General features: G+C 47.5%; 1 protein-coding gene across 2 annotated transcripts, besides 7 other annotated features; it reads left to right on the top strand.

Annotated features, from left to right (window-relative positions):
* Positions 1,573-1,889: a protein binding site, noted in NCBI's record as "Gfi1-II fragment containing five predicted Gfi1 binding motifs". NCBI's record gives its function as "represses Gfi1 transcription through an autoregulatory feedback loop during lymphocyte development" and the evidence as "EXISTENCE:chromatin immunoprecipitation evidence [ECO:0000226][PMID:15252036]".
* Positions 1,573-4,954: a biological region, named in NCBI's record as "Gfi1 promoter regions". NCBI's record gives its function as "regulatory_interactions: Gfi1".
* Positions 1,752-3,169: a promoter, noted in NCBI's record as "-3.4kb fragment". NCBI's record gives its function as "Gfi1 promoter in stably transfected MOLT4 cells" and the evidence as "EXISTENCE:reporter gene assay evidence [ECO:0000049][PMID:20516218]".
* Positions 2,344-2,699: a protein binding site, noted in NCBI's record as "Gfi1-I fragment containing six predicted Gfi1 binding motifs". NCBI's record gives its function as "represses Gfi1 transcription through an autoregulatory feedback loop during lymphocyte development" and the evidence as "EXISTENCE:chromatin immunoprecipitation evidence [ECO:0000226][PMID:15252036]".
* Positions 2,764-2,998: a promoter, noted in NCBI's record as "-3.4kb min pro fragment". NCBI's record gives its function as "Gfi1 promoter in transgenic E14.5 developing nose, CNS and developing gut, and in stably transfected MOLT4 cells" and the evidence as "EXISTENCE:reporter gene assay evidence [ECO:0000049][PMID:20516218]".
* Gfi1 (growth factor independent 1 transcription repressor) lies at positions 3,123-12,273 on the top strand. 2 transcript variants are annotated; one of them, NM_001267621.1, is made up of 7 exons: positions 3,123-3,367; positions 5,042-5,204; positions 5,520-5,705; positions 7,065-7,552; positions 7,671-7,808; positions 8,653-8,818; positions 11,010-12,273. In NM_001267621.1, the coding sequence occupies exons 1-7, from the start codon at positions 3,218-3,220 to the stop codon at positions 11,186-11,188; spliced, it is 1,470 nt and encodes a 489-aa protein (NP_001254550.1). In that variant the 5' UTR covers positions 3,123-3,217; the 3' UTR covers positions 11,189-12,273. The 2 variants fall into 2 exon arrangements, with proteins under 2 accessions (NP_001254550.1, NP_034408.1); NM_010278.2 differs by lacking the exon at positions 3,123-3,367 and having other exon boundaries at positions 4,585-5,204.
* Positions 4,566-4,954: a promoter, noted in NCBI's record as "-1.2kb min pro fragment". NCBI's record gives its function as "Gfi1 promoter in transgenic E14.5 ear, Merkel cells of snout, neural tube and limbs, and in stably transfected MOLT4 cells" and the evidence as "EXISTENCE:reporter gene assay evidence [ECO:0000049][PMID:20516218]".
* Positions 10,155-10,995: an enhancer, noted in NCBI's record as "pGL2proGfi1+5.8kb construct fragment". NCBI's record gives its function as "enhancer in transgenic E14.5 ear, Merkel cell region of snout and developing mammary glands, and in stably transfected MOLT4 cells" and the evidence as "EXISTENCE:reporter gene assay evidence [ECO:0000049][PMID:20516218]".
* Positions 12,274-22,309: the final 10,036 nt, after the last annotated feature.

Here is a 22,309-nt window from a genome sequence, read left to right as displayed (position 1 = left end):
CAGAATGCATGCTGGGAGTGCGAGTAGCGCCCTCTCTGGGCTTTCCCAAGCCCCAGTCTTCCCAAACCCTGCAAGAGAACATTATAGATAGCCTTCCCATGGAAAAAAATAAGTAGCCAGGATTAATATCATCTCATCATCTTTATTCACATTTCAAGTCTTTTGTTGTTTATGTGTGGCCTTCCTGCCTCGGCCTCTCAAGTGCTCAGGAGATTTCCGTCAAGTGAGTACCCATCGTCTTTATCAATAGCTATGCGAGATGGTCCTGCAGATAAATAGGTGACTAGCAAATAATGTTTGGAAGGTGAGAGTATTTGGCATTAGGCATCTACAGGTGCATTATTAATATTACTTTAAAAAAAACCCAGTATACTGCTTGAAAACAGTGAATGCAATGGGTTCTCATTCACCTTCCTGCTCTCAATCAATCTCCATCTCTAAAGCAAGAAGCGGGGCCCTTCTGGCTGAGCGAGGGGTAAAGGGAGGGGTAAAGGGAGGGGTAAAGGGAGGGGAAGAGATCTCCTGGCACCTTGGTTCTCTCTTTACCTCCAGTTTAGCAATAAAATAAGCAAGAGGCATGTGAGACTGCTGAGCCTGAGAGACAGGTCTTCCTAACATCTCTGAGCCTGGCTCCCTGCTCCTCCTTGTAAACCTCTTAACCTTTCTGGGTCCCCTTCTCCCTTCCCTGCCTTCCTCCTATGCTCCCCAAGTATGGGAATCACTCCCCAACACCTCGATATATCTCAGAGATGTCCCATCCTCACTTACTAACTGCTTTGATGTGTATTTACTTAGTTTAATCACGGGATTCAACAACCATCTGCCTCTGACCTGCTCCAGTTCTTACTGGTCAAGTCAGAAATCCCAAGAGGCCACAACAGCAAGTAGAAAGTGAGATGATTAGGGTTAGTCAGAGAAGGGCTTAGTGTTCAGTGCTGGTGCCTTCACAGAGCCTCCAGCAGCACTTAAACTGCTCACTAGTCACAGAGCCTAGGTGGGAAAATTTGACTGAGCTTCTATTGAAAACAAAAACAAAAACAAACAAAAAAAACTGTTTTACTCTATGTTTTGCTTAATAAGAAATTTAATTGTATTATTCTTTTTAATTTTCTTTTGAATTTTTTATTTTCCCTGTTAAAAAGAATAGAAGATAACAAGGTAAAGATTTGCGTTGGGACTATTTTGAGATAGTCACAACAGGACACGACAAAGCACACAATAAGTGAATTGTTCATAGAATATGCCGTTAGCTAATACAGTGTGTGCAGCCCCTCTAAAATTGCATGCCTCTGCATTCATCTATAAAGAAAGGGTGTGTTGAGAATCCTGCATCTGAGGACTGGTTAACAGACAGGATGTGTGTCATAGCACATAGCAGTGATATATAGGCCCTATGGATAAAATGCCAAATTTATTAAAAATCTTAAAGAAATGCTATGCTAGTCAAATATTTTGCATAAATTCAGATTTTTTTTACAGTTAAAAATATCACTGACTTTTTTTCCCCACAGAAAGGGCTTTTTCTTATAACGATTTTGACTAATCTAAACTATAATAGTTGCAGGGCTAGTTCATTGTCAGGTGCGTGGCGAAAGAGTGCAAATCCCGGGGGTTCTTTCTTCAGAATCAACGAGGCAATACACTTGAACATGTATGTTTTTGTAATCTGCGGGGCATCACCCGTCCTCCAGGATCTCATTTCATAATTTTGGTTCACGAAATAACGCTCAAAATCCAGCCCAACTCATTTGGAAGAGGACTGTGCTGACAATGGCTTCACCCCTGCGAGGAGAGGGTGCACACCCACAGACACACAGCACAATAGTGGTTGGATTTTTTATTTGCAGAAGAGTGAGGTTTGAGCTCCTCTCCCCGCCCTGCCATCAATAGTGTTAATCCCACGCCTCCATTGAGGGCAAGACCACGGTGGGCATTATTCTGAAGCCTTCATTTTGCAATGACTCCAAAAGTCCACATGGCCTAGTACCCTGCTGCAGCCCCAGGCGCCACGCCTCCCACCCCACCCCAACCTGGACCAAGCAAGACTCAGCTGAGCCGCAGCTCCGAAGTCGCCTTTAATTTCCCAGCTCCGACCACCGGAAGCGAGCGCGAGGCGGGGGCCGGGTGGGGAGGACGCGCCCACCGATGCCGCCGGCGCCCGCGGGACGCGCCACCAGCCCGGCCCTTGTTCGCTGGGCTCGACGCTCGCCCACCTCTTCCAAATTTAACCGTTACCTAAATCCGAAGGGAAATGAGCAAACCTCTGGGATTGGGTGTCAAGGTATTTTCAGCTTCGTTGGGCGTATTTATCCTCAAGTGTTTCCACAACAAGTTATTTCGGGGCCCGAGGCGCAGGTTTCTTTCTGCGGACGCGGTGGCCAGTGGCCGGACTCCAGGCCGGTGGCACCGGGGTCCGGTGATTCACGGCCGCGATCGGGGCGATGCTGCCCAAACAGTCGACAGGATTGGGGTGCCCACGGGAGCCGTGCGAGCTGCCTGCTACCAGCGCCCGCAGCTCCTGTCAATCTGTGTCCTGAATCTGTGACTTCTCGCTGCGGAAGTCTCCAGGAGCCAAGAATACTTCGATTTTCTTTCTAGTCATTTCTAGTGCTGATTTCTCAGACATCCCGGGGACTCTATAGATAGCCCCGCGATCCCACAGACAAACAAATTGGGGGCTGCTCAGGGGTGCCCAAGGAGTTGGCAAGGATACCCCCTTCCTGTCACCTCCTGACCCCTTGCGCAAAGGAGGCTCGTGGCCCGCTGTCCCACTGGGGGATGGGGCTGGGGTTGAGAAGGCTAGTGAGCGCCTCTAACGCTCAGGAAGTGAAGTTTGTGGTTTTGGGGGCTGAGCTCCGAAGGAGATTAAAAAAAAAAAAAAAAAAAAAGTCAGAGAGACAGATCAGTCTCTCCCGAAAGCAAGATTCAGTTTGCACACTCTCAGAGCTCGGTGCCCGCGCCCTGACCCCGAAGGTAGGTTTGCTGAACTGCTGTGCCTCCCGCTCAGGCGGGGGTGGCCTCGAGGACTGGTAGGAGTACATTGACACTGTGGGGACGTCCCGAGGGCGCAGGCGGGTCCCCACCTGCTGCAGAGCATCGGCTGCTGGGTTCTGGAGCCACCCAAGCGGTGGAGCGAAAGATCTGGAATAGAGGGGCACACAGTTTAGCGGTTAGATAGCAGAGTGGGATCCACGCAGGAAGAAAACATCTGGTGGGCATGTGGCGGCAGCGGGCTTCTGGAGGCCTCCTTCTGAGCGCCTTGCCTTCAGCTCCCGAATTTCCAGCCTCAGATGACCAGGGGAAGCCTGGCGGGCCGCTGTGCCAGGAGCGTGCCGCCCCGCCCCCTGGACGCCAGCTGCAGCACGAGGTTGCCTTCCCACGCGCTGGGCCTCCTTGCCATCCCCTTACCCCTCCTACCCGGAACCCAGCAAAGCCCTCCGAAGCGTAGGTTTGTGGCCTGGGCGAGGACGCCACCTCTGTGTCTACCCTGTCCCGCGTGGTGCTGACGCGCAGACCCAGCGCGGGACCAGACAGCCCTGCTTCCCACGGGTCCCGTTCTTGGCTATCGCAGGACCGAACCTCATCGAGGCCTCCAGAACTCTTGCCCTGTTTTCTTGCTCTTCATGCTTGCTTTAAGAATTGTCCTCTGGTTGGAGCGTCTGGCTGTACAGACAGGGAGTGCGGGAAAATTAAAGCGCCGGAGCCTGGGTTCTGGGAGCCAAACCCGACCAAGGCGTGTGACTATACATTATGACTGGGAATCTGAAGCAGGAGTCCTTGGGCTCCTTTTAAGTGGGTACAACAGGGTGTGTTCTGTACGCGCTCCTGGGGGGGGGTGGCGAAGAGGCTCGGGTTCCTCAGTCTGAACTGCACGAAGCCCAAAGACCCGGGGCGTGCGCCGGCCTGTGCCCCAGTCTTTGAGCCCGCCGCCGCCGTTCAGCCTCTATTGCCTTGGACCTTGGAGGCAGGCGGATTCGTTTCACCCTAGGCCTCCCTAGGGTCGCCCCCGGAGCGGGCCAGGAGCTGGGACGCAGTCTCAGCCCCGCCTCCTGCAGGGCTCAGGTTTCGACCCGAGATTAGGTGAACTGATTGGGGGTTAAAGAGAGCGACGCCAGCTCTCGGTCATGCTCAGGGACCCTGGCCTCCTGGCCAGGCCTTCTGGCCACTGCTCACTCGTGCGCGCTCCGGTTTCATCTTGCTGGCCCGCGAAGTCGTTGGCACTCATTAAATTTGGGCACCGCGTGTTTGCCAGTAAGCACGCAGTTTAAACTCAACTTCCCTAGGACAAGATTTTTGGTGAGCAGATCAGAAAATAATTCTTTCTGGGACTTAGTTTCTGAAGCAAGGCCTACAGGTCTGGAATGTTTCTCAGTGGTCGCCGTCCTGGCCGGTGCCACACCACTATTCCAGTGGGCGTTTCTCCTGGGACAAGTGTTGGTCCTTTGCCACTCCCACCTCACTTTCCTGTGCCTCTGGCTTCCTGACTTCTGCTCCAGCCACTGCAGCACATAGTCCCTAGGCAAACCAGTCCCTAGTACGCCCCTCTTTCGCTTCTGTTCGTCGCGGGGCTCCTGGAGGTTTTGGCTCCAAGCCCCTTCCGGGTCCCAAACACTGATGCCCCCTGACTGGCTAAACTAAGCCACGCATCCCTGGCGTGAGCCACAACCCAGAAGGGAGCAGGTGGGCTTGCAGGGTTGACTTGGGATAACGGACCAGTTGTGGACTACTGCTCTCAGGAGAGTGATGATCTAGCTTTGGTAGGGAAGGGGAGGGGCTGAGGCGTGGGCAGGGCAGAGCAAAGGGACCAGAGCCAGAGCCTGGGGACAGGTTTTACCACTGAGCTGTTGCAGTGGCGGCGGAGGCCGGGATTCGTGCCACCTGTCCGAGTGCCACCTGGTGAGCGTGGCGCCTGGGTCCAGGCCCCTCCTCCCGCGGCTTCCCTCTCTCCTCCCTGGCCCACACTCTTCCTTGGCCTGGGAACCTACCACAACCGCCATCGGTGCTGACCCTCGTTTCCACCCAATTTTCCCCCTTCTCTCAGAACTCAGAGTATCCGAGGGTCCAAACATTCGTCCAGCGGCTGACCACCATGCCGCGCTCATTCCTGGTCAAGAGCAAGAAGGCGCACAGCTATCACCAGCCGCGTTCTCCGGGGCCGGACTACTCCCTGCGCCTGGAGACCGTGCCTGCGCCGGGCAGAGCAGGTGCGAAGCGCGCAGAGGCCGGGTAGGGCAGCTGCCGAGGACACCGACTCTGCTCCAAGCCACCTCGTTTCCTAGGAATCGGGGGAGGCTATCCTAACGCCCCTCGGGTGCTTTTTTGTTTTTGTTTTTGTTTCCCGGTGCTCAGATTTGCTGAGCTTGCCAGAGATGCCCCTGGCGCTCGCAGTCGGCTCTTGAATTCGGGAGGGAGGGCTCCCGGTTGGGTCAGAGTGGACAGAGGAGGACACGGGCGCCACGGTGGAACCACTTCAGTTCGGCCAGGTTTAGGTTTATTTCTCTCCTGAATCTTTTCCGCAGAGGGCGGCGCTGTGAGTGCAGGCGAGTCGAAAATGGAGCCCCGAGAGCGTTTGTCCCCCGACTCTCAGCTTACCGAGGCTCCCGACAGGGCCTCCGCGTCCCCCAACAGCTGCGAAGGCAGCGTTTGTGACCCCTGCTCCGAGTTCGAGGACTTTTGGAGGCCCCCTTCTCCCTCCGTGTCTCCAGGTAAGCCTTGATTCGAGGTCTTGTGGCAGAGTTCTGGAGTCGCAGCACGGAGGGAAGCCCGCACAAGGGATGCAGAGGGTCGGCCTAGGGATCTGGCTCCTAAGGGAACAGGGTTCAGGGGAGGCATCCAGCTTTTGTGCTGGACACCTTGCCCAAAGTGTCCTCTGCCTCCTTCTAAGTCCCTTAGCTCCAGGCTGGCCCTTAATTCGTTTGCCTGGAACTAACAGGCGAGGTCAAACGAACTGGTCCTTCTCTGGCTGGCATTTCTTTTATGTCCAGAATTCATTGTTTAGAAATTGTCAGATCCCAGAATCCAGGACCCAGACCTGAATACTTCAAACAAGAGACCTGGGCAGTCTGAGCGGTACAGAGCTGGGCACCACACTGGAGTGCAAGGCTGCTGCTGAAAATCTCAGCTCGCTGGCTCTGTCTTCAAAAGTTTCATTTTCTCCCCTTCTGCTAAGAGGGCCCAGGCAGGGGCACCAGCATGCTCGGGCTCATTTCCAGGGAGCAATTGACTAGAGTTGATGGGGGTGGGGTGGGGGTGGGGTGGGGGTGGAGGTGGGGGGGGATATCTCGGGTCACAGCAGAAGTAGAAAGGAGACCAATCCAAATTCTACTAAGAGCAGGCTATTTCCCTTTCACACTATTAGCTCATTCACCCCCACAAGCAGAGGGTTGGTTCTTCCTAGCTGTGTGACCAAGCTGCTATGGGACAGGTCCGCCCAGAATGGAGTGTGCATTTACTTGCATTCATTCAATATCCAATTTTAGCAAAATTCACGTGTGTGAAGGGAGAGGAGTTCTTCTGAAGGTAGTGTAATTTTTAACTGTAATTTTTCATCAGAAATTTATCAGGGATGGGCATACTTCGCGCCCTTGTCTGCTGCCCCTTGCGTCATAGCTTTGAGAAATCTTGGGGACATTCCAGTTTGTTTAGTCTGATACTCCTAGATAACCTGGACTCAACGTGGATCGGCCTTCTCCGTTCTTCCTAATCTATTGCAAAGAGAAAGGAATTGAGTAGAGGAGTACTTGAAAGGAGTCAGGACCCTAGACCTAAGTTCTCCTGTCTGTCTCAATCTTTCTAGCAGGTTCTGGGGACTGGGGGTGGGTGGGGTCCAGCCAGAGAACCATCAAAACGAATTTACCCACCTCTTCAACCTGTATCATTTTAAGTATCACTTTACTGCTCTGTCACTGGTCCTGGAAGCCCCGCGGGCCTACCTGAGTTTCACCCCGGGTGTCGGGGGTACTTGGCTTTCTAATCAGCTAGGGCGCCTGACAATAGTGATGGTGCACTGCGGGCTCCGCCCAGCAGCCTCGAACTTGACTCAATGGCCTCCTGTGCCTTCACAGCGTCGGAGAAGTCACTGTGCCGCTCTCTGGACGAAGCCCAGCCCTACACGCTGCCTTTCAAGCCCTATGCATGGAGCGGTCTTGCTGGGTCTGACCTGCGGCACCTGGTGCAGAGCTATCGGCAGTGCAGCGCGCTGGAGCGCAGCGCGGGCCTGAGCCTCTTCTGCGAGCGCGGCTCGGAGCCGGGCCGCCCGGCAGCGCGCTACGGCCCCGAGCAGGCTGCGGGCGGAGCCGGTGCGGGACAGCCAGGGAGCTGCGGGGTCGCCGGGGGCGCCACCAGCGCTGCGGGCCTGGGGCTCTACGGCGACTTCGCGCCTGCGGCGGCCGGGCTGTACGAGCGGCCGAGCACAGCAGCAGGCCGGCTGTACCAAGATCATGGCCACGAGCTGCACGCGGACAAGAGCGTGGGCGTCAAGGTGGAGTCGGAGCTGCTTTGCACCCGTCTGCTGCTGGGCGGCGGCTCCTACAAATGCATCAAATGCAGCAAGGTGAGGCTCGCGCGCGCCTGGCCTCATCAGCCCTGTGTCCCCAGTCCGTGACCCTCCAGCATGCGCACCCCGCGACCCCCCTCAGCGGCCTTCTCCCTGGCCCCCCACTCGCCCTCAGGTGTTCTCCACACCGCACGGGCTGGAGGTGCACGTGCGCCGGTCCCACAGCGGCACAAGACCCTTTGCGTGCGAGATGTGCGGCAAGACCTTCGGGCACGCGGTGAGCCTGGAGCAACACAAGGCAGTGCACTCCCAGGTAAGATCGGCGCTGGCGGCCTGACGCTGCACTGGGGACCTTTCAGCTTGTCCTCCGAATCGGCACCAGCCATTTTCCCACTGCCTCCCGGTGCCCCCTCTGCTTGCTCCTATTTGGGGGTGCAGAGAAACCTGGGTGACAGAAGTCCTGGAGTGTGCTGCAATCTTAGATTGCAGTGTCGCACCGCTGTGAGTCTCCAGCAGTGGAATTCTGTTGGAGATTTGTTGACATTTGCTGCTAATGCACTGACTTTACTGTTTATGTTCCCTTCATCCTTCCTGACTGGCAAGGGAGGGTCTCAGTTCATGCGCAGCGTCCAGTAGCGAATGCTGGTCATTCATTCATTCATTCATTCATTGCTTTATAACTTGCCTAAATCTAAGGCTTTAGGCACCTGAGAATCCTGTAGCACAGCAGGTCCTGTATGGTGGATTAAAGAGAGGGAGATAAGCAAAATACTACACAAGTGTCTGTGACAGCAGCCCATCTGGTCCAAACCCCACAGTGACTGGGGAGGAGGGGCAATCTAAGTGGCTGAGGTCCTGCTGAGGAGGGTGTCAATGGGTGTCAAAAATGCAGGGCGGAGCTACGCTTTTGTCCTGGGGTGTGGAGGGTTGTGGCTGTAAAGTGTTTTAGTAGTTAATCAGTAGGTGTTGAATGATGGGGTGGAGGGAGAGAGGAGAGGGTTTCTGGCTCTGGGAGATCAGTAGATGTTGGAGAGAGAGAGAGAGAGAGAGAGAGAGAGAGAGAGAGAGAGAGAGAGAGAGAGAGAGAGCACAAGCGCCAAGGAGGCTGCTGAAGGAGCGGCACATTTCTTCCTCCTCTCTTCCTCTCTGCTCTGCAGGAACGCAGCTTTGACTGTAAGATCTGTGGCAAGAGCTTCAAGAGGTCATCCACGCTGTCCACACATCTGCTCATTCACTCGGACACCCGGCCCTATCCCTGTCAGTACTGTGGCAAAAGATTCCACCAGAAGTCAGATATGAAGAAACACACCTTCATCCACACAGGTGAGCTAAACCTGGGCTTGTAGGAGATGCTTGAAGGACATGACTCCCCTCTGATAGTCTACCTCCAATGAGTGGTAGATGAGTTCTCCCCCAGAGTGAATCTGGTTTGTCCTTGAGTCTGAAGGAGTATCTTCCTCTATGTCAACAGCTGTGCGGCATCAAGCCCTCCCAGAGGGTCAATGTAAATATTTACTAGAGATATGGGTATTCATATGTGTCAACTAAACTTCATTTTTATAAGAGCTTCCTTTGTTTGAGCAGGAAAAGAAAGGCAAATGTTACCAAGTTTCCTGCTGAGTCTGTGTTGACAACTCCAGAGACAGTAACTGTTTCTTTAGCCTCATTTTAAAAATGAGATGAGGAAATCAAGGCTCAGAACGTATCCAGGATTACAGGGCTCAAGTTCAGGTTTGTTGGTCTGAGCTCCCAAAATCATAGTCGAGACTTGTTCCTTGTGTAGTAGAGGTTTACAGCCGTGGGAGGTGGTTAATGAGGAAACTCCTATTCGTTTGTTGTTCTTTTTGAAATGCCAAAATTTTGTTCCCTAACAGTGACAATTCCTTAACTATACAATGCTTTAAGAACACCCAAGTGTTTCAGATTGCTCATTTCCCTTGGTCCTTTCCTCCTGCTCCACACAGTAAATTGGGATCCTCTTACTCAGACAGCAAGTCAGTTTCAGTAAATTTCAATTCTCTCTAGCTTCCAGCCTGGACGCCTGCCTTCCTTAACACTTCAGGAACAAATGTGCAGGCTTACTGTCAGGAGCTTGTCAACTAAAGTGATTCCCTTGCCCCAAAAGCATTTCCTGTAACCGTCAACATGACAGTTATATGAGACCACAACTTCTGACTTTAGGAACATTTCTTTAAATCAAATCACAGCTGGATACAGTGGCACATAGGAGGCAGAGACAGATGAGATGGAGGCTAGCCTCGGCTACATAGAGAGTCCTAGGCCAGCTAGGACAATACAGCAAGATCCTGTATTTAAAAAAACACAGTGCCTTCCAGGATCCCACAATTAATGTTTGTAAATATTTGTGAGCAGTGTAGACATTTGTATCAGAAAACTCAGGAAAAAAAGCCTCACTTTAATCATGCCCCCTGTCTGAAATGTCCATGTAATTCACTCTTTATAAGTTGTTTGAGACACTTATCAAAATGCAAATAGAATCTTGACTGAATGACACATTTAAGTCTTTACTAAACATTTATTTAATTAAACAATTATTAACGCATTTTATTAAATCTTGGCTAGAATTAATTTCACAGACATATTTGACTCTAGAGGGACAGGGTAATTTTTGTGAAGTGAGTCTTTATCAAGAAATCTTAAGCACAAGGAGAGATGGAAGTTCCTTAGAAACAAGCAAACAGATACTTGGTTGTTGTTGATTTGTTTGATCCCATAAGGCCGAGTACCAACCGGAGAGCCATGAGGGGATTAGTTGGGAATGTGTGCCATTTACTCACATTTTAACCAGAGCACAAGACCAGGAAAGACAAAACCTGTTGGTTTTCTTCCTGTTGCCTGCTTTAAAAATTTTTTTAGTTTATTGTTCTGTTGTGAAGTGTTGGCATATTAAGAATCCTGTAGTTTAAAACCTCAAAGGAAGAAAGAAAGAAGTAAAAGTTAGAATAGACAACCTTAACAAATTATTTGTGGCTCGAATGTGGATTTAAAAAAAAATAGACATTGGACAAACCTGTGTTCTTCAAGAGCAAGAAGGAAGACAACTTCAGTGGCCACACAAAACAACACCCACTTGGAAACTCAGATTTGAAAACTTCCTCTGACGAAAGCAGTCATAGGGTCTGTAGGACAGCCCCTCCCACCTCCTGCTGAACATCTGCTCTGGGGGCCCTGTGCTTCTAAAAGTCAGCAGGCTAGTCCTCGGGGGTGAATTCAGCTGGGGAGGGCACGTGGCCTTTACTCAGTTTCCGTTTAGCAGGAAACCGTTTGAGACCTTTGGCTGGGAGCCTCCACTCAAAAAGTCTCCCTTCCACCTGGTATACCCGTGGCTTACTGGTACCAAGTTGCAGGCCAGGAGTTGGTTCGTGTTGCAACCTATCACTCCCCAGCGTGAAAGTCTTAGCCAGCTGTTAGCAAGAGCATGTGGGTCGCAACGGGTCTCTCCCAGCTTTATCATAGGCTCATACTTCCTGCCCTTGGTCTTCCATCCTTGCAGGTGAGAAGCCCCACAAATGCCAGGTGTGCGGCAAAGCCTTCAGTCAGAGCTCCAACCTCATCACTCATAGCAGAAAGCACACAGGCTTCAAGCCCTTTGGCTGTGACCTGTGTGGGAAGGGCTTCCAGAGGAAGGTGGATCTCAGGAGGCACCGAGAGACTCAGCATGGACTCAAATGAGTACCCTGGCAGCCCGCAACACCAGCTGTGTAACACTACCGTGAGGGATGTCTTCCCTGCCTCCCTCCAGCCCCTTCTCAGGCCCTGAGTCCAGTGTGCAAAGCTCATCATGGTTAGTCCCCTTCACCTTCCTTCCCGGAGCTGCTGGAGGAGATGAACTCCCGTTTCTAAGGTCAACCCAGAGTGGGAACCGCAGCAGCAGCAGCAGTCGTCTGTGCTTTGGGCTTCCCTACAGCTGAAGATGGGGATCAAATGAGATCTTGCACCTCCCAGTTCTTCCCTTTTTTGCTGTCTCACAGGCCAGAATGAACTCTGGGCAGCTGCTACAAGAGGAGGCATCACCTCTTAAGCTTTGAGCGCCACTGATGCATTTATTGAGAACGAATGAACATTAATTTTCTCTTCTGGGGAGACTGCTGACTCCTTTATCCTCCACCAGACTCTGGTTTAGGGAAGGAACCTCGTTCCTTTGAAATCATCAGATGCACCATCAAGCCTGCCACGAGAAGAAGGGGACTTGGTGATGAGAGGGAGTCAGAGGTCCTGTGGTGCCATCAGAGGAGGTGAAGCTGTGGAGCAGCTCCGGGGAACAGGGTCTTCACTTACTCAGCGAGTGATTATTGGCCGCAGGTTATCAGAGTAAGGAACTGTGCTAGGTATGGGAGAGCCAGAGATTAAAGTCATAGGCCCTAACCCCCAAAAGCTATCAGTTGGACTTCAACATAGCTAGAGCCTGTGTTCTGTGCTTCCAAGGGAGTTCTGAAGAAGGCCACACAAACATTGGGACTTCTTTTTGACACTTACGGAGTTTTTCAAGTGTAAACAAATAGGAACTGGAGGATTATTTCTAAAGTTCATGAGTAAATCCAGCTTTTATTGTTAGGTGGGACTTTATTAGATGCCTGCGCTGGGAGATGTGGGGTGAAGGCTATGGCCTCAGCTCCTGCCCCTTATCATCTTAGGAACAACTTATTTTTCCTGTGAGGGTTGTAGACGTTCCTAAATCTTCTTGAGTGCATTATGTATTAGCATAATCATATTTATTAGAATGTTGTTTTAACTTAATAAAGTATTAAGATTATTACAGCTTGTCTTTCATCAGGCCAGGAATTTCGTGGGAAGGCCGTTGGTGTGTTTGCTTATTTTTTCTTTTCCCTGTGGGATACACCAGGACAGGAGAACTGCAGAGGAAAACCAGAGTAAATCACAGTTTCTCCAGTTTCCATATTTTCCTCCTTCTTTTATTCCTGAGAACTTTTTAAATGATTTAATTTTTTGTTAGTTTTAATTATGTGTCCATGTGTCCCTATTTGTGTGTGTGGATATGTGCACATGAGAGGCTAGCGAGGGCGTTGGATCTCCTAAGGCTGGAGTAGTTTTGGGCCATTACAAGCTACCAGACATGTGTGCTAATAACCAAACGCAGGTCCTCTGAAAGAGCAGGAAGCAACTCTAAGCTGCTGAGCTAGCTCTCCAGCCCCCCATCTATCTATCTATCTATCTATCTATCTATCTATCTATCTATCTATCTATCTATCTATCTATACCTATGATCTTCCTTTCCTTTTAAAAACAGGGTTTCACTATATCTATATAGTGAACTCATAGAGATTTATCTACCTCCTAAGTGCTGGGATTAAAGGTGTATGCCTTTAATACCTGGCTAATGAAAACTTAGGAGGTATGTAAAACTCAACTCCTATAGCCTTATAGAGTCCTGGATGGATCCACAGGGATATCAATTCTTACCTTTGAGAATTTCATCTTTTGTGTGTGTGTGTGTGTGTGTGTGTGTGTGTGTGTGTGTGTGTGTGTTTCATTTACACAGTTTACTATTCAGCTATTAAGAACGTTGACATCATGATTTTCTAGGCAAATGCGTGGGACTAGAAAATATCATCCTGAGTGAAGTAACTCAGACCCAAAAGAACAAGCATAGTATGTACTCAGTAATAAGTTGATATCAGCCCCCAAATTACAGAATAACTATGATACAGTCCATTTTTTGTGTCTATTTTTTTATTACGTATTTTCCTCAATTACATTTCCAATGCTATCCCAAAAGTCCCCCACACCCTCCCCCCACACTCCCCTACCCACCCATTCCCATTTTTTGGCCCTGGTGTTCCCCTGTATTGGGGCATATAAGTTTGCCTGTCCAATGGGCCTCTCTTTCCAGTGATGGCCGACTAGGCCATCTTTTGATACATATGCAGCTAGAGTCAAGAGCTCCGGGGTACTGGTTAGTTCATAATGTTGCACCTACAGGGTTGCAGATCTCATCTTAACAAAAACAAACACACAAACAAAAACCAAACCAAACCAAATAAAACCACACAAAGCTAAACAAAATCAAACCAGGACCTAGACTTCTAGATGAAAGCATAGACCTTTAATTCAGAGATCTGAATGCTTTAAAAATATTTATGTATGTATATATGTATTTACTTGTGTGTTGGTATGTGTAAACATGTATGTAATAAGTGTGCAGATGCCTGAGATGGCCAGGAAAGGGAGTGGGAGTCCTTGAAGCTGGAGTTATAGGCAGATGTGAGCTGTCTGACATAGGAGCTGAGCTCAACTCACGAGCTCTGTGAGTAGCAGGTGCTTCTGCGCCGCCTCTTCAGCCCAGATTTGAGTCTCAGTGTAGGCTCTGTCACTGATGCATTCTGCGTCTTGGCAAATGTTATTACTTCCTAGTTTCCTTAACCATACAGCATAGCTGTGGTCCTTCACCCCAACCTAATTCTGACTACTCAGACTCCTTGGAAGCTGGAGAGAAGGGGAGAAAGAGGGAGGGGAGGGGAAGAGAGAGATCGATTGGCTGGCCGCTGTGTGGAAGGGAAATTACAATCCTAAAATGTGAGTGAAATGTGAAATGGGGCTTGGAGCTTGTCTTGGGGTCACCCTGTGATTATCACATGTCACATTCTGCTATGACTTGGATACCCCAAGTTCCATATTCCAGGGCAGGAACTCAGCCCCGAGGCAGGAGCTGATGCAGAGGCCATGGAGAACACTGCCTACAGACTTGCTCTCCATGGCTTGTTCAACCTGCTTTCTTATAGCACCCAGGACCACAACCCACAATGGGCTGGGCCCTCCCTGTCAATCACTAGTTAAGAAAATGCACCACAGCCTGATGTTATGGAGATGTTTTCTCAACTGATGTTCCCTCCTCTGAGACAACTCCAACTTGTGTCAAGTTGACATAAAACTAGCCAGCATAGGGTTATTCTGTTCTGGTCCCAAAAGACTGAAACCAGGATAAAGTCCTAGCCTTCTCTACTACCTGTGCGCTGAAGGCTTCTAGCCAGAGCTTCAGCCCACGTGGCCCAGGGGACCAGACAACACTATTTCTAGTGATCAATTTCTCACATGTCAACTGAATACCCAGCCTGTGTTTGGGAACACAGAAGTGAGGGCAAGTCCCACGGAGCTGCATTAGGCACTAGGTGGTACGAAGCCACCTGCTTCCTCCACAGCCAGCTGCATCCAGGAATCACACAAAGCTTTCTCATTGTAGGATGGGGAGGTTGAACCTCTCAAATATAAGTCCTTGGCTTATATTCTTGTTGGTTTTCCATGACTAACTCTTTCCATGTCAGTTAATTCAAAGTTTACTCCAGTAGAGGTTTGAAGGTAGCATCTCAGAAACTGTGGGTGATAAAGTAGCCCAAGCTTAGGGGAATCACTTCACAAAATCCTAGGAGGCAAAGCCCTATGGAATGAAGACAAGAAGGCATCTCGCTCACAAGTCAGTGTGTGCACCGCTCTCTTAGTTCCAACCTGATTGAAAAGTAAAATTATAATGAAGGAGGAGTCAAGCTGATTGAAACCCGTGGGTTCTGTCTTCTCCCCATCTTGCCTGCCTGATGACATTGGAATATTTGCTCCACTTTCATGGGTTTTGATTAAGTTATTAGGAGTTGTTCTCCCCCGCCCTCTCTCTTCCTCTCTCTTCTGTTTGTTTTGTTTGTTTGCTTTGAGATCTTACTATGTAGCTCAGTCTGGGCTTGAACTCACAATTCTTACTCTTTAGCTACTCAAGTAGTTGGGATAACAGGTATGTCCCACTATGTTAAATCTAGAAATTATAATTTTGGCGTTCATTTTTTTTAAATGTGAAAAACATTTGTCTCTGTATCCCTCAGTTTAGAATCAAAACAAATTACTGTGCCAGTTGCCCTGTGAAATTTGAAGATTGAAAATATCTCTCTTAATGTTATTACTTGGCTCCATTAAAAATGGATTGTGAATATTCCATGTTGCATTATTCACGAGGTGGGCTCTATGCCTTTTGTCTGCCAGAGTAACAGTAGAAAGGGTAACGGGAGACACCCAGCGCACCTTTGTTTCTTCCACTAAATTTTTAATAACACCTCCAGCTAGCCAGTTGGTGAAGCTCAGCTCTTGCACAAAAGTGGAAAAGCGCAGCTAACCCTGTTAGCTGAGTCTTTCAGGAGCTAATTTGAGTTTGTGTTCATCTACACCAGACATGATTAGATTACCTATCAAGTGTGCTGAGCTATCAGGATTCAAGCCCAGTAAAAGGTGAATTCCATCTGATTGATTTGAGACACAAGTGGAACAACTGAGGTCTCATAAGCACCACCTTCATTAAAGGGGCAGCAGAGCATCACCCCGTGCCTGCCCCCGCCCCTGAAAACTGCGCGTGCATAGTGATTTGACCCATGTCATTCTGCTGGGAGCCTTTTTGTTTAACCTGGTCATCTAACAGAAAGAAGTAAGCTAAGAGCGAGGAAGCCAAAAGGTCTTCATGCACTTTCTTTGCATGTCAAGAGTTCTGTTTGGTTCAATCTGCACTTTTGAGTTATTGCCAAAGTCAAAACTTTCTATGGAGTTCATTATATATTTATTTAAATGTTATTTATCATTAAGTCAGATTAAAACATAAAAACTTCAGAGACATTTCACCCAGCACCTTTCTAACTTTAAAGTCCGTGGGTTAATTTTTAATTTGTTTGTCAATCCTTTATCCATAGGCTTATATACTTATACATTTTTAAAAAAATTTTGTGGTCAGAGTACTTATAATTTGTATCAAAGTACTTCATTCATTTACTTGCAGTATAGACATATGCTTAAAACTGAAATATGTCTCACAATGAGAATTTTGGACCTTGTTTTTTCTTTATTTTGAGACAGGTTAGGCTCTGAGTTAGGAAGATTGTCTCTGCCTCCAGAGGGCTAGATTTACAGGTGAGTTCTAGCAATCCTTGCTTGGACAATTTTTGTGGTTAAGGTTTTTTGTTTTTTGTTTTTTGATGTCTTAGTACTTATTTATAAAATTTCATCATTTTTGAAGACTTCTTAGGAAAAATGAAAACTTTTGTATTGCAGGGCTTTTTCACTCTAAGCAAAACATTTAAACCACACGGGAAGTTACAGAGAAGAAATAATACTTCAGGTACACCCACCATTCTGTTGTATTTACTTCATGAGCTATTTTATTCATTTAAAGTTTTTTGTTATATCTTTATTTCTATATCTGAGGGGCATATTATGACTGGTACATTCAGTTTGTCCTTAAACCCTTTAGATTCTGGACACCAGGCTTGGTTGGCAAGCCCCATAACTCACTTTATTTTGAAATAGAACAAGTTTCTATCCCCAAGACAGCAAGGGAGAATTCTTGCCCCACATCTTCCAAGCCTAAAAAATGTTTGGAAATTGGGTGTAAATGCTGTTGTAATTTGTATTTCATGGTTATCTCTTCACAAGTTTATGGGCTTGATGGGTCTCCCTCTCTGTGAAATGTTTGCTCATGTACTTTTTTTTCTGCCAGCTTTTTATCAGCTTGTTCTTTCTGTGTGTACTAATCACTCACTTGCTAGAACACAGGCTATAGGATGAAAGGAGTCTGTCAGCCTACATGCCGTGCACGTCTCCCACTGTCCTTCCTCTTTTTTACCCTTTGTTTGTTTTTTGATATTTTCAAGATAGAGCTTCTTTGTGTAGTCCTGGCTATCCTGGAGCTCTATCTGTAGACCAGGCTGGCCTAAATTTCAGAGATCTGCCTGTCTCTGCCTCCGGAGTGCTGGGATTAAAGGTGCGGGCCACCACCTGGTGTCCTTTGCCTTTTCACTTTGATGAGAAGGTCAGTTTGGTTTGGGTTTTTGTGTTATTGTAGTCAGATGTACTGGCGTGTTCCTGCGCTGGTTAGTATTTTGTCAACTTGACACAAGCTTGGGTCGTCTGGGAAGAGGGGACCTCAATTGAGAATATGCCTGTACCAGATTGGGCTGTAGGCACGTCTGTGGGTGCATTTTCTTGACTGGCGATGAATGTGGGTGGTGCCACCTGGGCAGGTGGTTCTGGATTGTAGGAACTCAGGCTGCACAAATCATCGGTAGAAATCCGGGAAGCAGATTTTCTTCCTGGTCTTTGCCTTGAGTTCCTGATTTGCTTGAGGGAAGCCTTGGCTTCCCTTAAGGATGTGCTCTGATCCTGACTTGTAAGCCAAATTAACCCTGTCCTTCCCAAGCTGCTTTTGGTCCAGATTTTTTTTTTTTTAGCAACAGAAAGTGAATCAGGACAACTCCTCTATGGTTGCTTTTTGTTGTTGTTGTTGTTGTTGCTCTGCTCTTCTCTTCTCTTCTCTTCTCTTCTCTTCTCTTCTCTTCTCTTCTCTTCTCTTCTCTTCTCTTCTCTTCTCTTCTCTTCTCTTCTCTTCCCTTCCCTTCCCTTCCCTTCCCTTCCCTTCCCTTCCCTTCCCCTCCCCTCCCCTCCCCTCCCCTCCCCTCCCCTCCCCTCCCCTCCCCTCCTCTCCTCTCCTCTCTTCTCTTCTCTTCTCTTCTCTTCTCTTCTCTTCTCTTCTCTTCTCTTCTCTTCTCTTCTCTTCTTTTCTTTTCTTTTCTTTTCTTTTTTCCCTCGAGACAGGGTTTCTCTGTGTAGCCTTGGCTGTCCTGGAACTCACTCTGTAGACTAGGCTGGCCTCGAACTCAGAAATCTGCCTGGCTCTGCCTCCTGAGTGCTGGGATTAAAAGACTTGTGCCACACCACCTGGCCGTTGTTGCTTTTCTTAACTTAAGAATCTCTGGGGCTGGAGAGATGGCTCAGTGCTTAAGAGTACTTGCTTCTCTTGCAGGGGATCTGGGTTCAGTTCCCTTCCCTTCTGATTGTGGTAGCTTCTATTTCCTTCCTTCCTTGTTTTTCACCTTTCCTTTTGTACTTCCAGGATCACATTTATCTACCTGCCCAGCCCAAGTTTCTGTTCTACATGGTTCTCTCTATGGATCTGCCACCGGTCCTACTGTCTACTTCTCCTTAAGCCACAGTTCCATAAATAATTAGAATAAAAGTTAGTTTCTAATGACTAATAGAGGAGGCTTCCCTCTGACCTGCTTCATTCTCTTCAGAATATCTACTCGTGGCCTTTATTCTTGCACATGATTTTGGCGTGTGTTACTGTCATGACTCTGAGTCTAGCAACTTCCATCTTTGGGGGTTCAGTTATATCCCTTGGCAAAGGTTTATCCCACCTGAGCTTGTTGACTCCCCCTCCCCCGCATGGAACTGTGGGAAGGGTCATAACTGAGTATCCTGTTATCTGTGGTTTGCGACTCTGTCTTAATTGCTCCTGGGCCCTGGGAATATAGGAGGAGCTAGAGTGTATGGGTACCAAAGACGAGGGGAAATGAGCTCAGCTAGGGAAAAGCATCACCCCTGCTGGGGGAAGACTTTCCAGTGTGGAGGATTGCGGAGGAGCATCGGTAACCCCTCTTATTGTGCTCTGTAAATTCACTAGACTTGTTGATTTCCCAAAGTGACCTGTGGTAGAATCTGGCCTCAGTTTGTTAGTTTGTTGTTGGGACTTTAGGGAGAAGAGTAAGTGTTGTTTATGGCTACCCGGGAAAGAATTTATTAACAGAGACATTGTTTACTTTGAATAGAGTAGGACTTATTTTGATACTAAATATAACATAGCAATTATTTATTTGGTTTTAAAAAAGTCTTTAAAGTTTCTTTGTCATATTCTCCCTACATAAATATATACCTCTATATATTTATTTATAAACATGTTTGTAGGCATGCTGATCTTAAAAACTCTGTTAAAACTTTTACATTTGCTATATATAATTTTAAATAGCCTGTATAAGATAATAATACTAAGATAGGAAAATGATTATAGCTTTTTATCCCCCTCCTTTTAAGTTATTCTTCCTGTCTTTGTGGTAGCAATGGCCAATACTGTGTTGAATGGGAGTAGTGAATGCTTTTAATTTTTTAAATTTAGCGTGATGTTTTTGGTAGGGTGCTGGTAACCAGCTTTTAAGGAATCAAGCTCAGGGATGGAGAGATGGCTCAGTTGGGAAAGTGCTTGTTTTGTAAGCATAAGGAGTTGAATTTGGATCCCAAAAAAAGCATGGGAAAAGCTGGTGGATCTCTGCCAGTTCTAGTCTAGCCAGAGTGAGCTGGTGAAAGCCTGCTTCAAAAAAAAAAAAATTCTACTTGTATTAGGGTAAGATTTCTATTTCCCTCCCTTCTTTGTTAGATGCGACTAGAACCTGGGGCCGTTCATCTGCAGCATCCACTGCTGAGCTACACCTGGGCCCTGTAGTGAATGCTTTCCTCCTCTGGTTATATTTTTGCAGATAAGATCTTACTGTGTAGCCCATCTGCCTTTGTCTCTCAAGTGCTGAAAGTTCAGGTGTACAATTACCCAGATACATGAGTTTTTCTAATAGTTATTAAGTATTTATTCTTATTGTATGCTTTTCAAATTTCTTGGAAAGTTTTCCAGCTCTTTTCTTTAATTTGTTTATTTGGCAAATATTTACATTTAAAAGATGTGTTAAATTATCCCTACTTCATTATGACCACCCAAATGCTGGGACTTAGGGGTGGGCTACTATGGCCCACTAAGTGTTAGATTTTTACTTTGTTAGATTGCCTATATGTTTGCTGTTCTCTGATTTCTAATAAGCATTTATCAATAAAATTTACATGTGTATGAAAGACATCTCATCATGGGATGAGAAGGAGAAAGAGAGAAAGATTGAGACTGAATTATTCTGCCAGGTTCCAAACATTGACATACTGTGTTAGTATGTCCGTCCATTTTCTGGTATTTTGGGGAGGATCCTAACTTGCAAGGCTCTTTAAAGCCTGATTTGTAACTGTGGGGAAGAAGTGAAATCAGGAAGCCAGATTTACTTCTTAAAGCTTTACACACTTCATTGAGAAATTTCTGATTTTGTTAAATTAAGAAGCCTAGTTTCAATTCTGTTTTTTTTTTTTTGACATTTTTTTTTTCACATGAATCAGACATTCCCTGGTTGTCCTTTCTGAGAAGTCCATTGAGCTGGTCTAAGGTCTGTAGAGACAAGTGTAGTCATGAGGACCAGCCGGGTCAGAGCAGAACACCCACGTGACTTGTGGGTAGTCGGGAGCCATTCTTTCTTTAACATTTAGTAGACTCCTGTATATTTCACCTCTTGACTTTACCTTCCCTGAGATTTCACAGAAACTCAACTTCCTCTTTCCCTGCACTGAAACCACTATTCATGGATGATAAGAATCCCACCCTCCCCTCGCTGAGGGAGAACGGCCACAGCATAGTGTTTCTGCACTGCGCGTTTGTGGCCACAGCATAGTGCTTCTGTACTGCACGTTTGTGACTTGCTTTTGCCTGGTTTTTGGTTATGCCATGCAGTATATAAAAGAATGCATAAAAATTAAAATAAAGGTAGAACTAGATAATGTTCAAAACTCCTTTATTTGTAAATCCTCCTCTTTAAAAAAAAATCTAAACATGACAACTATCAAAGCTTGCTTGAGATGTAACTAGCCAAGTCCTTTCACTCCAGAAGATGTGGAAAAAGAGATTTACATTATTCCTCCATTGTGCTTGATCCTCTTTCTCTCCATGTGGTTCATAGAACAGCTGTAGTCAGTAGATGGTTATACATTTTTGTGAAAGGATTTTGTCCTGTGCATGCATTTGCACACTCCTTACTGAATTTTCAAAAGTAGGGTTAAAAGTTAGCAAAGTCGGACAGCACTGAACATGTACTCAGTATTGGAAGATTCATAGTTCAGTCTGTCGAGTGATTTCTCCTGAGAAGCTCTGAGCAAGCATCTGTTCACCCAGATGGACGCCAATGACAGTCCACAGAAAAGAAGTCTACCAATTCTAGTAGCCTAGCGAACCAATGAGCCCGTTGCATGAGCATGGGTGACTTGGGCAGCTGCATCACTGAAAAGCCCAACCCAGCATGGGTGGACTATGCTTTAAAGCTGTATCCCTGGAATTTCCTGCACAGTTGGTGGGCGGGCGGCTCCATGAAAGAGCCCTCATTCCTCCCCCAAATCACTTACTGCTTATAGGACCTCTGGGGGGGGGGGCTGGGGGGGGATCATGGGTCTTGTTACTGTCTTGTGAGTTCACAGAACTTTCTCCTTTGTCTTCTCTGTTTGGGGATGTTTCACCCAGAGGAAGTGGCCGCCCAGTGTTTTTTCAAGCCCCCGTTCATTTTCAGGTAGGCCAAGCACCATTCAGGGGAGGTTTTGGCTGACAGACCTGTAGGTATTTCTTTTCTTTTCTTTTCTTTTTTTTTTTTTTTTTTTTTTTTTTTGGGTTTTCTAGACAGGGTTTCTCTGTGTAGCCCTGGCTGTCCTGGAACTCACTTTGTAGACCAGGCTGGCCTCGAACTCAGAAATCCACCTGCCTCTGCCTCCCAAGTGCTGGGATTAAAGGTGTGCACCACCACGCCTCGGATGGTACTTATTTTCATATTGGGTAGATGGAAGGTAAGTCAGCAGTGGACTGGGAGATATGTAGGAGCCCCAAAATTAGGGCCAAACATCTAACTAGTCCAGGAAACCCACCAATGCGCTCTGCGCACCATAGCAATGCCCTAATAGTTTCTTGGAGGACTGTCTTCTGCTAGTCATTGTTGGTCCAAGACTGGGAGGTTTCAGGTCTGGAAGTAAATTTGAAATTTTCTAAGAAATTTTCCATTAGTTTGGAGAAATAGAACTGTTGAGTTAAGAAACATTGCATTGTGTTGGGTGTGGAAGTATAGGCCTGTGATCCTGGGTACTAAGGGGTCTGAGGTAAGGGAATCATTATTCAGAGTGTGCCTGGGCTACAGA

This window comes from Mus musculus, chromosome 5, assembly GCF_000001635.26.
Source record: "Mus musculus strain C57BL/6J chromosome 5, GRCm38.p6 C57BL/6J".
Classification (NCBI taxonomy): Eukaryota; Metazoa; Chordata; class Mammalia; order Rodentia; family Muridae; genus Mus; species Mus musculus.
Note: the sequence above shows the minus strand (reverse complement) of the source record. Positions and strands in the feature narration are given on the sequence as shown.